The sequence below is a fragment of the Vitis riparia genome, chromosome 12, assembly GCF_004353265.1.
Source record: "Vitis riparia cultivar Riparia Gloire de Montpellier isolate 1030 chromosome 12, EGFV_Vit.rip_1.0, whole genome shotgun sequence".
In the NCBI taxonomy this organism is placed as follows: domain Eukaryota; kingdom Viridiplantae; phylum Streptophyta; class Magnoliopsida; order Vitales; family Vitaceae; genus Vitis; species Vitis riparia.
Genome location: NC_048442.1, coordinates 6,635,947 through 6,657,663, shown reverse-complemented (window position 1 = coordinate 6,657,663; position 21,717 = coordinate 6,635,947). Strand labels below are relative to the sequence as shown.

The 21,717-nt window shown below is 32.9% G+C and overlaps 2 protein-coding genes across 3 annotated transcripts; both read right to left on the bottom strand.

Moving 5' to 3' along the window:
* Nucleotides 1-322: 322 nt before the first annotated feature.
* Nucleotides 323-11,201, bottom strand: LOC117927098 (patatin-like phospholipase domain-containing protein 2). Its single transcript, XM_034846505.1, has 7 exons — nt 10,686-11,201; nt 9,008-9,151; nt 6,387-6,459; nt 3,045-3,150; nt 2,854-2,950; nt 970-1,065; nt 323-887 (listed from the first exon to the last, which is right to left on the bottom strand). The coding sequence occupies exons 1-7, from the start codon at nt 11,157-11,159 to the stop codon at nt 747-749; spliced, it is 1,131 nt and encodes a 376-aa protein (XP_034702396.1). The 5' UTR covers nt 11,160-11,201; the 3' UTR covers nt 323-746.
* Nucleotides 11,202-13,195: 1,994 nt separating this feature from the next.
* LOC117926213 (probable plastid-lipid-associated protein 4, chloroplastic) lies at nt 13,196-17,053 on the bottom strand. Of its 2 annotated transcripts, none has more exons than XM_034845290.1 (6): nt 16,636-17,052; nt 16,419-16,532; nt 15,710-15,808; nt 15,044-15,118; nt 14,775-14,842; nt 13,196-13,499 (listed from the first exon to the last, which is right to left on the bottom strand). In XM_034845290.1, exons 1-6 carry the CDS (start codon nt 16,975-16,977, stop codon nt 13,427-13,429), a joined length of 771 nt encoding a protein of 256 aa, XP_034701181.1. In that variant the 5' UTR covers nt 16,978-17,052; the 3' UTR covers nt 13,196-13,426. The 2 variants fall into 2 exon arrangements, with proteins under 2 accessions (XP_034701181.1, XP_034701182.1); XM_034845291.1 differs by lacking the exon at nt 13,196-13,499 and adding an exon at nt 13,506-14,130 and having other exon boundaries at nt 16,636-17,053.
* Between the last annotated feature and the right edge of the window lie 4,664 nt (nt 17,054-21,717).

Below are 21,717 nucleotides of genomic sequence, written 5' to 3'. Positions count from 1 at the left end.
GTTAAAAACTGTTCATGGGTTTCTTCAATGGAGCACAATAGTTGACAAAAGAAGCAATTGGGAGAGAAATCTGATTCAAATAAATAAATATATAAATAAACATTTTTCAGTAGAGGAATTTGTTACCATGGTCCTCACACTTTTGCAGAGCAAGAAATGAAGCCTCTGGACTCCATCTGCTTTAATTTGTGGGGATGCAACTAATGGAAGCTGGCTTCCACCACATTCATAGTGGGGGGACCTCTGTAAAAATAGCACACACCACTTGATAATGTTTGATCAACTCTTCTCAAGCTGCCTCAATCTTTGCTTGTTCTCCATGTGTACACTTAACATCAATATGTTCATATAGCATGGGAAAATCCATGTGAAAATATATCACCATTTCTGGCAAGTAATCACCATCAAGAGAATGGGCTTGGAAGTAGAACTGGCATTTGTGATTTCATCTCAAAACCCCAACTTCTCTTTTACTTCTTGCTTTTCTCATTTCTTATTCCATGTCCATTCTTACAAAACTTACAAGAATTAAACATAACTGTACAGAATACAGCAACATATATTACAAAGTGCATTCTATTCTTTTAAAACAATCATATCGCCCTGTAAGAAAACGCGTTGCTCTGACCTGCCATGTCGAAGCAAAACAATGGGATCCAAGATGGTTGAGAGCCCATAATGCCATCCATCTTCAACCATGAACTGGATCAATGGTCTTCTTGCCGAGCTACTGTGCAAAGACATTTTCAGTTTTTAGGGACTGTATCTTCTTGAACCAACTCCTCAACTGGGTTGTCCTCAGCCCATACTGCTGCATCTAGATATCCAAGCTCGAATAACCTGTCTAGGATATAATCCTCTGCAGGCTCAAGTGCCCAATTCAAAAGCTGAAATAGTTAAGGTAAAAAAATGTCATGGCCTTATCCTTGAAGAAAGGGTACTATGCACTCCTAAGAGTTAAAACATTACCTCTCGAGGGGTAGCCCTATTTTCAGGATTGCAGTCTGGACTTATCCCAATCCCATCCAACCCCAACCGACCTGCGGGGAAAGCACAGACACGAACCTGCAAACAACAATATTGAGTATTCATTAACTTTAAAATGTTTCATGTATACATGAAAAGATCCAGTTTTATTTGCCACAGAATTTGAAGGCACAAATGAGTACACAAAAATAAGGTCATCATTAAACAAAGTTGAAGCTGTTGCAAATAATTGAAAGTCATGATATGAAGTTAGTAGCAGAAAAAATATATGAGGCTCTACCATGTCCCCAAACTCATGCATTTCAATTTAAAATCACACCATGAATAAACCCAGAGACATGCTAGACTGAAGTATTAGCTCAAATAGATATGAAAAATATAATTTAGAAGCTCAAGTAGGTGAATACGTGAGAATTGATTTCATCACAAGAAACTTGCACCATAGTTCCCATTTTGAGAAATGATAACAAAAAACAAACACAAGCAATGAAGAGTAAAAGAATGGGGAATTTTAATAGAAACCCTTTACAAACACAAGCAATGAAAAGTAAAAGAACGAGGAATTTTAATAGAAACCCTTTACAAACACAAGCAATGAAAAGTAAAAGAATGGGGAATTTTAATAGAAACCCTTGTTTTTATAGGTAGCATTCTTTTTCTCTTTCTTTCTTTTTTGTACTTACTAGTACATGAACCTTGAACCTAAAACCTCCTCACCCCAGCCCCTTACCACTTGAACCAGGCCTCAATAGCTAATTGTTAATAGGAATTAGCTTGGGGAAAATAGAAAATCACAATGAGAATTAAGCAATGAAAAGTAAAAGAATGGGGAATTTTAATAGAAACCCTTAACAACACAAGCTATGACAAGTAAAAGAAAGTGGAATTTGAATAGAAAACCCTTTACAAATACAAGCAATGAAAAGTAAAAGAATGGGGAATTTTAATAGAAACCCTATACAAACACAAGCAATGAAAAGTAAAAGAAAGAGGAATTTTAATAGAAACCCTTTACAAACACAAGCAATGAAAAGTAAAAGGATGGGGAATTTTAATAGAAACCCTTGTTTTTATAGGTAGCATTCTTTTTCTCTTTCTTTCTTTTTTGTGCTTACTAGTACTTGAACCTTGAACCTAAAACCTCCTCACCCAACCCCTTACCACTTGAACCAGGCCTCAATAGCTAAATGTTAATAGGAATTAGCTTGGGGAAAATAGAAAAACACGAGGAGAATTAAAGGCTATCCATTGTCATTGTGAACATCTTGTTCTTTGGATAGGAAAATTAGAGACACACATCACTAGCCGTCTACCAAAGTCTCCATAAACATTAATCCCTCTTCTGTAGTGTCCCAGAGAACTTGCAGCAGATATGCTATCAAATCATTCAAGTCTAACAACTCAAAGACCAGAGTTCAAGACTTTAAATCACAACTTACACATGATAAACCTATAACTTTTTCTTAGTCCCTGGCCACAGTCTCAAGAGGATTATTTGGATCCATTTTGAAAAGATGTCCTTCCAAAACCACTACATCTTCACAATATTAACTTGCATACCAGGAGTACAAACTTATTTGACCAATTTAGTAGCATTGCTAATGCTATTGAGTGAGCCCAATCAGAAGTCATTCAAGGGTTTCCTCTAATCTACAGTAATTAGATTGCAACACTGTTTCTAACATAAGAATTCATAAATACCACCCAACAAAATAATGCCAGTGCATGAATTATTTGCATGGAAGCAACGAGTGATGTGGCTTCTTAGTACATCAAATATCAAGTTCTTTAGTGAAACAAAATACTTGTTATGTTATCTAAGAAAATCTTTACAAGTTACACAACAGAATAATGTCAAGCAAATACCGTCTGAGAAGCGGATGTTGGGGGCATAAACAATGTCAAACCCCCATCAATGCAAAGTCGATTCCGGAACAGTGTTGCTGGTCTTGGTGCGAGATATCTGCATTAATCATACTTAGTTCAACTTCATTTTATAAACTAACACAGCAGCAAGTACTAATTGAACAAGTGTTTCTGAAACATAGATTATTTACCCTGGAATGAAGGAAGAAGTGAACACTGCATTGATGAGATCCTCTTTGGAGTCAAATTGATCCACCAGTAAACCTCTCGGCCTCCAAAGAATCTGGGTTACCGCAACTGTGATGAAAGAGGATATCAATTAGCAGCACCTATCAGCATAAGCCAATCAAGAAGTAATTGTTCAACACAACAAGGGCATTACCAAGTCATGTTCCCCCTTCATACTATGCACATGTTTCAGATGCCACGTGTTTAAAAGGGCAAAAGAGAATATGCAAAAGACCTCATTTTACTTGTAAATATATAAAATCTACTCTTATCATGCTAATCCACTCCTCTTAACAAATGCTCACAAGCATATAAATAGATGCATGGATATAAAATCTTTGGAAAGAAGGCCCAGAAATTTTAGACAAGCAATTCTAACATAAGGATTAATGGCGTCACAGAGTAAGGGCTTTAGTTTTAGAAGGGTACATGACAAAGAGTGAGACTTCACCTAAGATTTTTACAAATGAAAAAATCTATTAAAAAAAAATTCCATCCAAGTTGTAAATGCTTGAAACATGCAACCTCTCCTCTGTATGTAATGTGAAAAAATCCTTCTTCTTCTTTTTCTTTTTCTTTTTTCTTTTTTTAACAACTTTTTCACCACATCACAACAAATGAATCTTATATCTACTATTCTGCCATATTTTTGTCAATATTTTTTAAAAACAAAAACAAAAAACATTTTCATTAAAAGAGTAAACAAGAAAAGGATGAGAAATCCTTCCCTAAATACAAAACCTGATCAAAAGAAAGAAAAAGAAAAACAATCCAAAAAAACATCAAAACGAAATTGCTATTTTAACCATTTTGCTCTATTTATTGAAAGCCAATCAAGTTGAATAATGTTGAAAGGAATCCGCTTGAAAGATTTAGTAGTAGAGGCCCAAAAAGATGAATAGTAGTAGACTAGGTCCCATATCATTTTAGAAGTCCTCCACTTGTCCTCAAAGATCCTTACATTTCTTTCTCCCTATACTATCGAAATTAATGTAAGACAAGCGAGTTGTCATAGAACTTTTCCCATATCAGTGCTCCCTAAACCCCAAAAATAAATGGTCAACATGTCACTAGCACTTCTAGAAGGAACCCAATCCAAACTGACTAGTCTAAATAGTTTATGTCATAACTCTAAAGTCATCAAACAGTGTAAAAAAAGGTGATATATCAATACTCCATTACCTATACACAAAGCACAACAATCTTGACCAAGGGATTTAAAAGGTCTTCCCACCTAAGGCAAGTCATTAGTGAACCTTCTTGTTGACCACCAACCAAGCAAATGCCTTGAACTTTGATGGGGAATTTGATTTTCATATGAAATTAGCTAGAGAAAAGAAAACTAAAGTTGAAAGATTAGATAAGGTTAGGAAAAAATATTTGACCAAAAATAAGCCTAGGGTGATAATGACCAAGTCCTTACATCTTAAGATGATGGTGTTAGGTTAATATTATTGAGAATTGATATAAAGTTAAAAGCTCCAAGTAAGAGGGGAAGAGGGACCAAGGATAGATGAAATAAAAGAATTTTGAACTGATGGAACTCTATAAAGACGTGGAAATTGTGCAACCAAAGGTTGATACACTTATGGCCAATTAAGTCAAATTGAAAGAGAAAATATCTAATATATATATATATATATATATATAATATAATATAATATAATATAATATAATATAATATAATATAATATAATATAATATAATATAATATAATATAATATAATATAATATAATATAATATAATATAATATAATATAATATAATATAATATAATATAATATAATATAATATATATAATATAATATAATATAATATAATATAATATAATATAATATAATATAATATAATATAATATAATATAATATAATATAATATAATATAATATAATATAATATAATATAATAATATAATAATAAATAATGAGAAAATATCTAAAATATCCCCCACAAAAATGAGAAAACTCATGAAATTTTTCTTATATCACATAAAAAACAACAAAGCAAAAATATTCAAAACCCAACACCAAAAAAAGAACCACCTTCCCACCCTAATAATAATAATAATAACACCAACTTCTATCAGTGCTCCCAAGAAATAAAACAGAAAGACCAAAAAAAAGGGCTTTTAAACAATTTTATCCTTGCACAAGTGAAAAGTTTGAATGAAATCCCTCTGTAATGCAGCAAGTTGCATTTGCCCTCCTCCAACAGAAACTGAGATCAGCTAATGGGAGAAGTGGCACAGCCATTTCCAGCAGCCATGCCTCTCTAACTCCGAAAGCAGTGAACACCCATGAGGTGTATAAGCAGAGACCAAAAGAGAGAGTATCTTGCAGCCTGAAGGTCAGTCAGTGGCATTTAATGCATCACCATATTGCCACATATCTATCTATGCTTGGAATGGTGTAAAGATTAGTTCCATGTGCATGTCATTGAAGTGGTAGAATAATCACTGAGAACTTGCATAAGTACTTTAGGGCAAAGGGGATGTAACTGTTGTTATCACTTAAGAAGTCAGAGGAGAAGCAGATCCTAATGAATAGAATATAAAATACCTATGTGGTGGAGGGCTGTGATGAACTAGAGGATTAACTTAAAAGGGTTCAAGGGTACAAAATGTGTAACACGTGCAACATATGCATCAAAAACCAAATTTACTAAACCATTAAAACAAAAATCTGAAATAAAAAAATAAAAAAATAAAAAAATAAAAACAAATTCAAAACAAAACAAAAACAAAAATGGAATTACACAGTTTAGACTTGGTATTTATAGAAAATTGTACAGTATGTGAAGGGTGGTAGTCAAAAGAAAAACACTTGAACTTAATAGATGCATTGCAGACTATGTATCAGGTAACTGATATTACTTGTTAACTGGAGTTAAAAGAAAGGATAAACCACACACACACACACTAGATTTCAATTAACCCGTGGAGTTTGGGATGACACAGAGTAATAGCCAATATTTACTCAAACAAACGTGAAAATACATTCATATGGGAGATAATCAAACAAGCATAACTGCATGAACCTGAAAGCATGCCAAATTGGCCTGGTTATATTGTAACTTTTTCCCATCCCTTTTCCAATTCTGAACACATCACATAAATTTCACATGTTTCCAAGTTCACCAATATTCAGGCCGTTTGATCACCACTACCTACATACATAAATACAAACACCTACATACTAGTGGAAGAGCAAGGATGAATACTTCCACCAGTAAGCATGTCTCAGCCTAGATGGATGTCAGTACGTTAGAGGATCAATTGAATTGTGAGAGGAGGAGAATCATTCTTACCACGAACCCTCCCATTGGACCTTGTATGAACATCATCTGGCAAAAATTTGTCGAGGACATCTCTGAGAACAGCCTGCATATAGAAGCAATTCCAATTAAATGCTATAATCTGTATTGAATGTAATAAGATTACCATATGAAGTTTAATTTGCTCTCCAATGTACCATAGAATCGTGCCAAAAGCTATAAATTACCAAAACTCCAAAATATCAGGTTGAATTTCTTAGCATTCGTGCTAGTTTATACTTCATATTCTCCCACATCATTTTCTATGAGAACACTGTCTTTTCTATAGAAATATAGCAAACTATCTTGAACAATCAAAATCTGCCAGAGGACTGCATTTTACTTTTCGAATTTCCATGGCAAAATCCCAGTCTCTTATATGAGAAGACTATCTTTAAACTCTATACTGAAGTCAATTGAAATATTATTCTAAGGATCATACTTTAACTGTGCAGCAAACAAAACACATCTAACATAGATAATAACATGATGGAAAACTGCTCCATGGCCTCCAAAATTCATCGTACATGTTTCAGATAATCCCTTTTCAGTCTTGGCAATATATTGCCAATGTAATTCCCACGATTCTGGTTGGTTATCTCCCAATTCATTCATGAAGTTTTCTCTTTGGTAAAATCCTCATATTACTCTCTTATATTGATGGAATGCGATAATTGTTTTCCATCTCAATGCATTGATGTATTCCATCACTAACTTCATCATATAGAAGTCTAGTAAGATCCTTACATTTCCATTACTTGTTGATAACAGAAAAATATATATATATATCCATGGTTTTTATTATTATTTGTTTAGCATAAGCTTGTTATCTAACTATTTGTTTAGCATCCAATGATCAAAAATACACAATGGCATCATAAATAACCATCAAAACACAGAGCTAAAAAATCATTCTCATTCTCTACCTGCTACAAGATAGGCCTCAAAATATTTCAAAAACCCCATAAGCCAGAGATTTAAGGGAATCTCCAATGGCCATCAGTACCTGTTAGACAAAAGATATAAGCTTAGGGTACTGCTGAAATGGAATACCAGACAGTACCAATGAATAACTCCCACCCTCTAAATATCAACTGCACAGCCATATAATTACAATCATTCGGAAAATGCAATTACCTACCACTGAAAACTGAAGAATGGGTCAAACATATATGAGACTTTGCATTTGCCTTAACTATTTTAGTTTGGACCACATGCAAGTCCTTCAATCATATTTTCTGTCTACCACTTTCTGATCTTCAAACCTTTCATCTCATTGGAATTCTTCGTCAAGCCCCTTTCCCGTAGCCATAAAGTCCAAAAAATTTTCCATTACACCTCACTCCAGTGAAAGAAACTATGCTGAAATAGGTTGTAACTTTCTTATCAAAATAAAAAGGTTAGCACAGGACTCTGGGATCTAAACACTAGTATTTGCTCCCTTATATATGAAATTGAAGCAATCATTCATTTTAATGATAGAATGACAGCCCAACATAATTTGTTTTCCTAAAAGACCCTAACATAATTTAGCATTTCGTTCCCTGTCTGATATATGATAACCACTATCTTATGACTCCCAATCAAGGCATGCTGTTCCCCCAGAAATGCCACATCAAGAAATTCAGAGAATATAACATTGGCAATGAGGATAACAAACATGAAAAATCCTTCCCATCTTGATGTTTTTCAGCCACAAAATCCTGCCCCATTGAATGGATGCTACTTGAATAATCTTTTTTTTTTTTTTTTGATAAGTAAAGAGATTGTATTAAAAAACCACCAAAGCAGTGGCTTAAATTTACAAGAAAGAAAACACCCTTCACACCCTAGCTGAACGCCAAGGCCAGAGGAGCAGCTCTACCCATACCCTTAACGGGTTGCCACCCAACCAACAAAATCAACTAAGGTCAAGGGACCAAAGAAAATAAACAAAAGAAAACTTAAGCCTTTGAATTGACAGCTCCTTCCTCAAAAGCAACTTTGTTCCTTGCCTCCCAAACCATCCAAAAGAGGCACAAAGGACTTGCTCTCCAAACACCCTTCCTCTTCTTTCCCACAAAAGTCCCATTCCACCCCAAAAGCATCTCCTTAACAGTGGCTGGCAGCACCCACTGCACCCCGAACTTAGAGAAAAGCAACATCCAAAGAATCCTTGCCTTTTCACAGTGGAGGAGAATTTGATCTATTGATTCTTCGTGCCTTTGACAAAGGTAACATCAATGCTACTTGAATAATCTTGATCTTAGTTACGCATAACCTCTCTGCTCATACAACTTTGTAAAACATGAAACTAAGTTTCTTATTTAAAATATGCCATTTTGTTTGACATAGATGTTAATATTAACAAGTAGACACTATAAGATCAAGGAGACTGAAAGAAAAATAACATTAACTACCTCAATGAAAATAGTGTTATAAAGTGTTGTCTTAATACTTCAATCATCCAGTTAGTTTCATCTGAATAACATTCATAATAACATCATGTGACTGCTTCCTGATATAAATATGATGTTAAAATAAGAGAGGGGAGGATCTGTCATATTTGTTGCACTTATCAAAAAAATATGTCATATATGTTGCATCTATTTCATTTTGTGTATGGAAAAGCATACCCCAAGACGAAATGCAGTACCCTTTTCCCGGCAATTGTCAGCCAAAATTTTGGTAGCTCTTAGGGCCTCTTCCATGCTGGCTCCAGAAGCAATGACTGCACAAACTATTGCACCAGCTGACGAACCAGCTAAGGGTGTGGTTTCCTGTCTCAAGGAATAAAGAACGACAATTACAAATTAAAAAGTTAAAACTAGAGGTAAGAATTCTCTGTTTTCAGAGTGAATAATGAAAAAATAATGACATGAAAAAGAAGAATTTTCATAGGGAAAGGAAAAAAACACACAGAAGAAATTTTCCTTCTGGAGATCATTAGAAGAATAGGTTACAGAATGCCACTTAATAAGCTGGCGTGACCTGACAAGCAAAACAACAAGGATGAGACTTCCTAAAATGCGATTGCATATACATCAACATTTTTTATATAATGGAAATTCATTAGTTTAATGCTGGATATATCATTTCCAAGGATGACAATAAGCAGGTACCAGACTTGGAATTATCCATGCTTGTTCCATCCTCTCAAGCATTACCACAATTTCTTGGGAAAGACAACCAACACAGACAAAGGCACACATAGAGAAAGAAAAAGGGGAACAAAAAAAGAGTTCAAATTCCAATCATGCCAAAATTTGAAACTCCAATTCTAACTTTTCGGTAAAACCTATTTACGCTGTCACCATCAGACTAAAGATCTAGAGCAATAAAATAAGATGCCTTCTTTTTCATAGTTTGTTCATAGAGGAGAAAATGTGGTCATATTTAATTCAGAAACAACAAGGAAAATGAAAGGGAAATGCTGAAAATTATTCAAAAATGGTCGCTTTCTCAAGCTTTTCTCTGTTTTTTGTGTTCCTTTATGTCACTCTTTCCAAAACTCTAACCAATCGTAAAGGACATAGAGAAGAACAAATAAATGCTAGTTCCCTACTGCACATGGTTTTAAATTTTAAATTTCAACATGGTGCAACTACCCAAATTCAAATATGACAGGATTTCCATTGTTAAATTGAGTTTACATTTTAGATGGGAAATTTCAAACAGGAATTCACAAAGTATTGAATCAGTTTCAAACCTTAGAGGAATCAGAAACTTTTGCAGCAATTTCAATTTTCTAATTAATTTTGACTAGAAATTCAGGAATTCCAGCAAAATTTGAGGAATAAAGATCAAAAAATAAAAAGTAAAACAAGAAGATGGCCAAATAGCCAAATTCAGCAAATATCAGGAGGAAAAAATAATCCACTCAATATTTCAAAAACATAAAACATGCTTCCTACTAATCAATTATTCATCATAGAAAATTTGCAGGGAAAAAAACATACCACATAAAGACCTCTTTTTTCTGGCTTCCAATCCATAAGCCTATTCAAAATATTTATCTTTTTGTTTTCCCAGAAAATATTTGCTGCCTTGAGAAACACAAAATTAAATTCATAATTCGTTCGTTTCAAAGCAAGGCCCAATTTTTATCTCGAAGACATTTCATATTACGAAAACTTGAATAAGAAAACCATTACAAAGTAAGTGACTTTTACCTCTGGAAAATAAGATTCTTTCCTTCCAAACAGAAACAAAGAAACTAATTGACAATCAAAAAATGGAAAACCCTTTTCGGAACTTTTCCAGGGAAACAAACAGGAAAGGAATACAGAAAATCACACATGACACGATTCTAACCTTGATGTAACCCTTCTCAATGAGAAACTTAGCCACACCGAGATGGTACGGAAACAAAAGCCCAGCAGCAGAGAAGCTAAACCCCGGACTCGTCACCACGTTCCTCCTCCTCTCCGCCTCCACATCCTCCACTCTCTGCTCCCACACAACGCCGTTTCCCCCCACAACCGAACCAACCTCCGACCCCTCCGTCTCCCGGAACATCAGCACCGTCCCAGACCCGCCCACATTCCTCCTCGCCTTTATCAGCCGTGACGCCAGCCCTATGAAGATCTCACCAGTGGCCACCGCGAACGACTTCTTCTCCGACACTGCAGCCAGCTTCTGATTCTGGTCGGAGCTGGCGGAGCAACCGAGGACCCTGAACGGAAGTTGAAACTTAGGCTTAGAATTGGGGTTACAGTTAGGGTTAGAATTAGCGTTGGGGAGACGGGAGAAGAAGAGGGAGGAGAGGGAGGAGAGGGAGGAAGCCATGGGAGAAGAAGAAAAAGAAGAAGGTCCCTTGCGTTTCTTCAGAAACTGAAACATTTTTATGCTTGTGTTTCTCTCTTTTTATTTTTCTTTTAAAATTATTTTTTCTGTTTTTTATTTTGTTTTCTTTTTTCCTTGCTTTTTTTTCTTATTAAGAAAAAAAAAAGGGATTTGTGGCATTTTTGTCTTCTTGCGTTTGTATGGTTTTGGTGAGAGAGAAACGGAGGTGTGCCATTGCCCATTGGCTGCCTTCCCTAAAATAAAATTTTGAATTGACCAATAGTTTTCCCTATAAATTTTTATTTTTATTTTTTACAATTTTTCAAATATTTATATAAATGTTGTAAATACAATCATGAATGACCACTACATTAATTAATTATGTAATTAAAATTTAAAATTTAAAATTTATTTATAAATTTTCGGAGCAAAAAAGTCTCTCTCGACTTCTCTCTCCGACTCTTGGCATTGGTGGGTGATAAGCAAAGAAAAGACAAGTAAATGTGGTTAGAGAGCAGGCCTTGTGTGACTGGGAATAGGTCACGTCAAGCTTACATCCTCACTCTCCTTCCTACTTATTTATTACCCATATTTAAAGTTCAACTAACATTTTTCTTGTTTTCTGACGTTGTTTTGAAAACTAAAAAAGCTTTCTTTTTGAAAAAAACTTTAAAATTATTTTTGAAAAAACAATTTTTTTTAAATTATTTTCTAATGTTTTTTAAAATAAAAATATGGTTGGAAATTTAAATTTTGATTTTAATATTTTTAAATACATTTTAAAAATAATTTTATATTAATGTTTTATTTTTAATCATTTTATATGTTTGTATAATCATTTTTTAAAATAATATTTAGAAAATAATTAAAAACAATATAAACAAATAAAATATGTTATTTGAAAACACCTTGTTTTTATTTTAAAAATCGAAAATAAAAAATAAAAAACAGTTTTTAATTGTCAAACAAGTTTTTTTGATATTTTATTTTAGAAAATAGAAAACAGTTATCAAATAAGTTCTTATACATGCTTTCTCACCATTTGTAAAATAAGTAGGGTTAATCTCATTAAAACCCTTAGGTTTTGGTGTAAATATACTCATCACCATTGTTTTCAAATTTTGTCAATTAACACTCTTATAAATTTATTTTGTTTATAAAATTTATTTTTTAAAACACTTGATTCATGCAATGGTGTAAATATACCCATCACCATTGCAAAGAATTAATATTTAATATTCCATGATTGAATCTCAATCTTTAAGTCTCCACAAAATGCAAACTGAATCTGACATGTATTCAAACAGTTGTTTGAATGAATTATCCTCGAATGATGATCAAAATCAAACTGGAACTTCTTCAGGCTGATATTCTCAATTCAAAACTCCTCTAAATCTGAAATGAATGAATCCCAACAGCACATGTTTGTTTTCTTGAATTACTTTTAAATAGAGTTTAAAACTTAATAGTTTTAAATATTAAGTTGTTTGTGTTTTTTTTAATATTTTATTTTTATTAAGTATTAAAAAATAAAAAAAAATTAATACGTTACTTTTAATATTTTAAAAAATCAAATATTTTGATTTTTTCTACTTAGTAAAAAAATTTAAGAAATAAGTAATAAGTCAACAAAAAATAAAAAAGCAAATAATTTGAAATCTGAAAACAAATTGCTTATAGCAAAAAGTTAGAAAAACAGACGCCACCTTAGCCAAATCTCAAACAAAAAGAAGTCAAGTCTTCAAGTGTGACCTTATTCACTAAACCTAACAAAGTCTTCACTAGGTTTTAATCCTAATCCAAAGCTTACAATGAAACATGTCATTAACGGTAACATCTTACATCAAATAGAAAAAAAAGTTTATGGCGCTATACATGTATAAATCCTTCTTAACCATGTAAATGCATTTTAAAACCGTAATGACCCATTAAACCCAAAGTAAATAATATCTAAATGCATGGTTGGGAGAGGGTCGTTAACATGCTACTAAATTATACATTTACACATATTTAGCGAGGTTTTATCAAACTAACAGGTATTAAAAAGGTGGTGGGGGTAACATTTCTTTGTTTCATTATTTTCTTACCATTCTAAGCATAGAAATGCATATTAACATATTCTATGAGTGTAACAAATCAGTTTTAGTAAAACAAATATACAATGAACAAAACTAGGTATAAGCCTTAGTTAGATATGTATTCTGCGCGCAGTATGAAGACTCCCTATACAGATAAAGTTCCTTGACACTTGACACTTTGCAGTAACTACATCAAAGAGGGACTCTATAGGATGGATCCACCATTTTCAGAATGAACAAGTTGCCTCTATCACCCCTTGATATTCTGCAAGCAATGAATTATAACTCAATCTCATACAAGATCCATAAAAGAGGATTTACTCAAAATGAAAGATACCGATGCATTTCATCTCTAGATTGTTGAGAGCCAAATTTAGTGTTCAGCAATGCCATGAATATGAACTCCTCCCTTTGTTTTGAATAGAACTTGATTGCCTAATTTCATAGTTGACAGTGGAGTAGCTATACATTCACATAAGCATGGCAAAAAAAGAAATAGCTTTCAATCAAGAGGACAAAAGAACCGTATAAGTATTTTTTTTTTCCGCTAAAATGTCTAGCGATTACCTATAATGAACTAGAATTTTGGACAAATCATACCTGTAGTTCTGAAAGTAGAATCAGACTGTGGATGGGAAGATCATGAAAGTTGTTTCTAGTATCCCTTTTCTCAGTTCTAAGTCCTAGAAATTGCACACTTTCCGATTTCCATTAAGTGATTTGGTCCACCACAGCTCGTCCTAAGTTCAAAATCTTGCCCGTAGGATGGTTGCCCACAATGGTTGGAACGATTTTTTTTTATTTTTTTTCAATGGGGCTGGAATTATCTGGGTAGCTAGAATGGACTTCCCCCTTGCCTGGATCTTCTTTATCGAGTTTCAGAGGCTCTCTCAAGTCTGATCAACCATGCACAAGCACAATTCTTTCCATCATTTGGTTTCTATGGAATGAGAGAAATAATAGAACAACTTTATGGTTTCCATTTGGTCATGATCAACTAGAAAGTTTTTTTTGAGTTCCCTTTATTTTATATTGGAGACTGGAGCTGTCTGATGAGAGCCTCCCCTGCTCAGTCTTCTTCAACCCCCCATCACAGAACACGCAAAGGCTTAACTTAGAGGCTTGCCCTTAAGAAACCTGGGACATCCTAAGATTAGTGGAATAAGGAAGGATCAAGATGCCATACTTGGTGTACTCCCCCTCCTTACAGTTTCAAGGATGCTACTAGAGCAGAGGTAGGTTCTCCTGATCGGCTTTAGGTGATTGTTAAGAAGAGGTATCCAAGGCTTTATAGTTTCTTCCAGTATTCGCGATGTCTATGATCTCAATGGGCAAGACAAATATATGGTTGAATTTGAGAGATGAAGGAAAAAGACTGATTCAACAAATCTAGTTTAACTGCAAAATGCATACAAATTGTTATGTACATATAGCCCTCTGAAAATCAGTCAGTATCCCATTTTATCTATTTTATCAAGCCAAGTGAAGAAATAAACAAACATTCAAGAAGATCAGAACAAAAAGTTGTGACATTTCTTACCGTAACTCCTCATCTAGGTATGTTATTTCCAGCTGACCACGACCACTTCCAGGTGACTTAATAGGTATCTGTAAACCATTGAAAAAACATTGGAAGTTATAAAAGATTGGCTTTATTTGGAGAAAAACATGTACCAGGTGCTTCTCATTCTAGGTTAACAATGCTATCTCATTATCTTGGTTTATGATTCCCGGAAGACGTCTGCTTAGTTGTGAACATGATCTTGTTGAGAAAGCTAAATTCTTCAGGAATAGCAATATACCACCTACCAGGCCAGCAATTCTGAAGAAGTCGAATTTGACAGCCACCCTTCTTGCGTTTAGTGGTACTAAATTAGCTGTGACCTGCAGAAACATTGAAAACAGATTAACCCTACCATAAAGTTGACACAGGGCTAAATTATTCAGACTAAATCAGCCCATGTCCCCATTACTGCTAAAGGAAAATTGGAGGATCTTATGAATGAAAAACCTTCCAGAAGCACCTCAAAGTATACAAATAGGCACTTGACTTTCAGAAAACACTCACAGTAAGGTTATTAACTAACATACAGACTTCTGGTAATGGCAAGATAGGTGTTCCAAGGTGATGCTGACTACTAGAACACTTTAGCAAGATGTTTCTGTTCATAAGACAACCCCACCTAGCAGCTTTTTTCTGTTAGGCATAGCGAGCAATATGTGTATTGAACAAAATTAAACCATTTTTTCCATTTTTTTTTTCCTGTCTTAGTGGGATATCCGGTAATTTGGTTGCATATTGACACCCATGTTACTTCCCAGAAGGCCAAACATGATGCAGCATGGGCATGACTACTGCTGAATTACTTTAATTGTTTGATTTTTGATGCGATATTGAAATTAGTAATCCAGGAACTGATCAATAATGAACAGAAGCAAAAAATATGAAGCAGTTTGTGAATAGGAAGAAAGAACCTGGTTGAAGAATGGCCAAGTTTCCATGTTTTGAGCCCTCAAAGTATCCACATTAATGGCCTGGTAGATTTTTCCATTTGGTCTTAAGAATTTGGGCCTCTGCCATAGAAATATCAAAGACAATTACTTATATTTTCTGATCTCTGGAAGAAAGAAGGATCACTGATTAATACTTGGAAATGAATAACATGAATTGATATATATATATATATATATATATATATATAGAGAGAGAGAGAGAGAGAGAGAGAGAGAGAGAGAGAGATGGATATACAAATTAGAGGTAATCCCTCATTATACCAACTGATTTTGAACACAAAGATCAGTAAAAAAAAAAAAAACAAAACAAAAACCAAAATCATATAATCACAAAAACTATAGAGAAAAAAATGACTGAAACAAGTCAACAAAAGGGATGATTTCATATTGGCTTCAACACTAAATGTCTACCAACAATTGAATGTGAATATTTGAAACAGTACCCAGAAAGATGACTAAAAGACTCGAAACATAATGTAGGTTGCAGCCAAATTTGTTGATTATTGAGATTACTTTAAAAGAAACAAAATAAAAATAGGAAGCAGGAAAGCTTAGTGATAAATACATGTCCTGTTATATAAACATCCCTAAAGGTGAATAAAAAGAATAGGTATCTGATGCAATAAAAGTAACTTAGAATAAATGAAAATAAATGGGAATCCCAGCAGACCTGTGTTTGTAAAACTGACTGAGAAGTAGTATATAGAAGTTCCCATTTCCCATTCAGCAAATCAGACTTGAGTGGCTCCTTAATTTTATTCACAGCCTCAAGTTTTCTTGCAATCTAGATCAATGAACAAAAAAAAATCACAGAAAATCAATGTAAATGAAAGTTTCAGTTTCCTTATCAAAATGAAGTAATCAAACATGGTCATCATCATCATGACCTGATCAACAAGTTCTTGGTCTTGGGCAGTGGCCTCAGCACCTCTATCAAGGGGTGCAATTGCAGTGAACAGCTCCTCCTTCAGGGCCTCACTGTCCTTGGATTTGGTCAAAAATGAGGGAAAGAAGGAGACCCCAGTTCTCCATTTCCAATACCCACTAAATTCTAAGGCCTTATGTGGGTGGTAGTGATAAGTCTGAGTGGCGGTGAGGATGGGTTTTGGTTTGATGTTAATGGGTAAAGGGGTACGAGAGATGAAGAGATCAGTGAAGGAGAAATGAAGGGTACCGTTGAGTAGAGTAGCTGACGGATATGAAGAACAAGAGTAGGAGGATATGGCCATAGATGATGAAAATGAGTGGATTTTGAATGTTAGTTCACTGTTGGTGGTTTGGTTTGGATTGGAGCAGGATGTGGATAGAGTTGCAGGTTGTATGTTGTAAGGACACATGGAGAAAACTTGAGGTGGGGCAGCTGCTGTGCCCACTCAACCATGTTTTCCATTTACTTCAATTTTTTTTAATAAAAAAAATTATATTTACATTCCAGAGGTTTTCATAACATACTTCTTCTAAATTGAATAATAACACAAAATAAAGAAAAAGTTAATTTATACGTATAGACATCTGTATCAATAAATTGTTCATACTACCACCACACCAAAACATTAATAATAATAATATAATAATTAAAAAAAGATATGTAGGTAGTCGAAGGGTTGAAGATATTAGTGTTCAACTGTTCATTCATGTCAAGGGAAAACTTTCTTTCATTATGTAAATATATTTCAATAAAAATCTTTTTATTTATTTTATTAAATAGGAGGTTTTTGGTAAAATTTAATACTTGTTACTTAATAACTTAAGTTAACATTAAGTTAAATTATATTAAATTATGAACTTAAAACTTATTATTTAATTTTTACTTTAAATATTAAGTTTGTTTAATCAAATTAACTTAAAATTGATTTTAAATCATCAAATTGATATATTTATTTTAATAAATTAAAATTATGACAAAAAAGTCAAGTAATAATGGAGGTTGTAGAGTAGCAAAGAAGATTGAAGAGATAAGTAAAACAAATGAAAATAAAAAAGTAAAATAAAAATATGAACCTAATAATAAGTTAATTGGTTTCACTTATCACTTAGAGTTGTTTTCGAGTTTAAGTTATATTATTAAGATATTTTATCAAATATATTTAATTTTCTTAATGACTTAAATTAAGTTATTAAGTTATTTTAAGTTACTAAGTTAATTTACCAAACATCCACTAAACGCATAACTTAAAAATAAACTTAATATGGTAGTTAGAAAAAATTATTACTTCCTATATGAACTTTATTTCAATTTATGAAAAAGGTTGTTTCATATAAAAGGAATTTATATACCACTAATACTTTTTTAAAATTTATTTTAAAATAAGTTAACTATATCAAGGAAAATATAATAGAGTTCTTATTGTTTATTTCTTATTCCAAGTTTCACATCCTAATGAAATTTAGGACATAAGCTCTATAATTTAATATAAACAACATGACATGTTAATATGTTTGTAGTAGAAATAATTCCTTAAACACACTTAAAAAATAATTAGTTTTTTTTTTTTGAGTTTCACAAAATAATGAATTGATATTATCAACCAGAACATCTCATTTTAGTGTGGATTAATATTTTATAAAAAAAATTTACCTCTTTAAAAAAATAATTGATATATTTAAAAAAATTGAAATATAACATTAATGGATATAATAAAAAAGATTTTAATTTAATAACAAGATGTGTATAAAAAGTGAAAATTATTTTTTAAATTAAAAATTAAATTATCTCATTTCATCAAATGTTTCTTTTATCTAATATTACTGTTAATGGAAAAAAATTATTTTATGCCTACATGAAGCCATTGTAAATCATTAAAACCATGTTTAGTTGGTAGGATATAGTATGAGATGAGATCAAAAAAAAGAATATTATATATTATTTCATGTTTGGTTGGTGATAGGATATGATAAGTTATCTAATTAATTATCATATCTTATATTCAATCAAATATGAGATAAGATAAGTGATGAAATATATTATCCAAATTTTTTTCCTTCTACATGAGATATGTTAATCTCATATTAAGATATGAGATATGCATATCTGATATATCATACATTTATTTTTATATTTTTATCATTTTTTTAATTTTTTATATACTCATTTTTCAAAATAATTTTTTTATTATAAATTAAATTTATGACTAAAAAAGAAAAACTAATATATAATATATAATTTTTTTTTTTATATATTGAATAACATAATATATATTTTATAATATTTTAAACACTTTAAATTTATTTTTAAAATTTTATTTTGTTTCTGATATATATTTTATAATATGTTGATTCTTGGGTTAAAAAAACACTATTTTCAGCACAAAATTCTTCCAATGTGATTTTAAAAATTGAAGAACTTTTTTTCTTTTTGAAGAATAAAAACTGTTTTTAACCCCCTTCCAAAATGAAAGCTTATGGTAGGCAATTGCAATAATCACACAAGTTCACAACGTTCCTTAATTGATGGCCAGAAATTGCACTTTCAGATGAAAATTGGACTAGATTTTTAACCTCAATTCTGTTCTGGAAAAACAATTCCTCAACAAGAAACCCTAGTTGAAGAAAAAAAACTCAATTTACCAACCATTCAACCGAACCCTCAAAGATAACGACAAAGTAGGGATTTCTCGAGAGGTAAGTGAAATACCTGTAGTTTCCTAATGGCAATGTCCTCGGAAGCGTCGGTGATGCTGATGAACGTGTCAATAGCCTCCTGATTGCGAAATTTCACTATTTGAGTGTGTTTAGGGAAGTATCTGGGACCTTCTAATATAATTTGAGAATTTAAAAGAAAAAACAAACAAATAATTTGAGAGAACCCTTGAAACAGGAAACAACCTTTTCATGAATTGAAAATAGAAAAGATTAATAAAGTATAAATTTCACGGGAAAATGGCTCCAGTTCACTCTAAAACTGAAAAGACACAAGTAATTTCTAGATCTAAAAAACTCGGAGACAGAAAATAACGAAATATCAAGATCTTACCCAAAAACCAAATCAAGCAAATAATCGATTGCCAAACTTTTGCCGTTAACAGATTAGTAGCTTCAGCGAGTGATATTCGGTTGTAGAACCCTATTGGAGAAAGAAAAAAGGCATGGTTGGGACGGTGTCGGAGCGTCTGTGACGGTGAAACGACGATTAGATGATGAGAAAAGCATGTGATATTTTTATTGGAGTGTTTCTATTCAAAGTCTTTTGGGGAAGTTGTGTTTTAGAAGGCCCATATGAAGGTTATATGGAAATGAAACCCATAGAACCTAGAATATGGGCTTTGCCCATTAATGATCAGAATATTATTTTTTTTGTGCACTAACTACTGTTTGGAAATGTTATTCCAAAATTGCCCTTTTGTTTTCCTTGTCAGCAGCCACCACGGTCTCCATGTAAGTAGCCACTGGTCTCCAAAATATTCCATGTAATAAGCACTCAAATCTAAACTGAGAAGAAGCCGATCAGAGGAAACACAGCATGAGGTATGTGGGTCTCCGTTAAGTGGGTTTCCACCTTAAAGGTGTAATCCTGTAATTTTTCCTTAGAACAGGTGAAAAAGAAGACCATTTCTGCTGGTACGAATTTTCACCTTCAAGGAGTAATCCTGTCTTCTTCTTCACCTTTTCTGAGGAAAAATTAATAATAACGATACCAGCAGAAAACCATTTAAATTCAACACTTCATCCCCAAATCAAATCAGAAGACTCTTCTATAACCCTCTCAATTCACTATATTGGTCCTGTAAACAAAGAACACTTAATTTGTTAGTCACAACACTCTTGAACCCTGTATTCTTAAAGTTTCCCTAAACCGAATCCTCATTGTGTAACAAAAAAGGAAGCTTATCTAAGTAAATATTGGTTGCAAATTAACTGAACACTCTTCCTGAAGCATGAGACTAAACCACAACCTAGATAAAAAGATAGCAAAATAAAAGAGTTAGTTTTTTCACTGTAATTTCCAGATTTCTTATCCATATTAGATAGTTCAACATCGTTCCATACTTGTTTCTAAATCATTTCCTCATGTGTAGTTCCATTTTGAGAAATCATCTATGGTCATTTCTCAAGCATGTTTCCTGTGAACATATCATTGGAAGTAATGCATCCCAAAATATCAACTAATCTAGAAAAATAATAAACTTTACTTTTGCATAAGTAGAGTAGAATATGAAGATTGTTGTCAGTTTCGAAATGGATATGGATTTTTCATGAATGTTCTATAGGCAGGCATCCAATAGGCTAACCACTCATAGGGGGAACTGGCCTGCATAAAATAGTTTTGTTGAACATTCCAATATTATGATTTCTTACTGCTTTTATTGAGTCATTTCCAATACCATTTCCTACTTCTTTCTTATTCCTTTATTGGATGCCTCCACATTGCTTCCCTCAAAACTTTGAGGGAAAATTCTCCCATTTAGGTGTGGGTTTGAGGATTTTGATGAACATTTCACAATTTGTAGCCCATTCTTCTGATGACCTAGGTCAAGTTTTGGCATAACGAGTAAATTTGAGAATGTGTTTTTGGGAGACAGTCTCATTTTTTCACATGGGTTTGAATTTGATTGATGATTTCGTGAGCATTTCTTAACTATATGGCTACTCATGAAATGACCCATGTAAACTTCTGACTGTATCTGTGGGAAAAAAAAATCTTAGATTAGACAATTTTGCTGACCATTTCTTCAATACATGGCCATCCATACAAAGACCCACTTCCAAGTTTTGGAACAACATGAACATTTTAGTGTATTTTTGCGAAAGTAGATAAAAAAAGGCTCTCTTTTACATATGGGGTCGAAGTTGATTTGATGATTTTGATGAGCACTTCTCAATTATAGAACTAGTCATCTAATGACCCACCTCAAGTTAAGGCACAATAATAATATTTTAGAAGGTAATTTTGGGAAGTAGTCTCGTTTTTTAGGGATTGTACCTTAAGTATTACCTTAGTGTCTTCGAGGTAATACCTTCATGGCCTTTAG

Coding starts and splice junctions, on each gene's coding strand:
- LOC117927098 (XM_034846505.1), bottom strand. CDS start 11,159: ATGGCTTCCTCCCTCTCCTCCCTCTCCTCCCTCTTCTTCTCCCGTCTC. Junction 3,151..6,386: donor GTCCAATGGGAGGGTTCGTG/GTAAGAATGATT, acceptor CTTTCATCACAG/TTGCGGTAACCCAGATTCTT. Junction 888..969: donor ATAGGGCTACCCCTCGAGAG/GTAATGTTTTAA, acceptor TAACTATTTCAG/CTTTTGAATTGGGCACTTGA.
- LOC117926213 (XM_034845290.1), bottom strand. CDS start 16,977: ATGGCCATATCCTCCTACTCTTGTTCTTCATATCCGTCAGCTACTCTA. Junction 15,119..15,709: donor CTTGGCCATTCTTCAACCAG/GTTCTTTCTTCC, acceptor ATGTTTCTGCAG/GTCACAGCTAATTTAGTACC. Junction 13,500..14,774: donor TACCTAGATGAGGAGTTACG/GTAAGAAATGTC, acceptor CATTGCTTGCAG/AATATCAAGGGGTGATAGAG.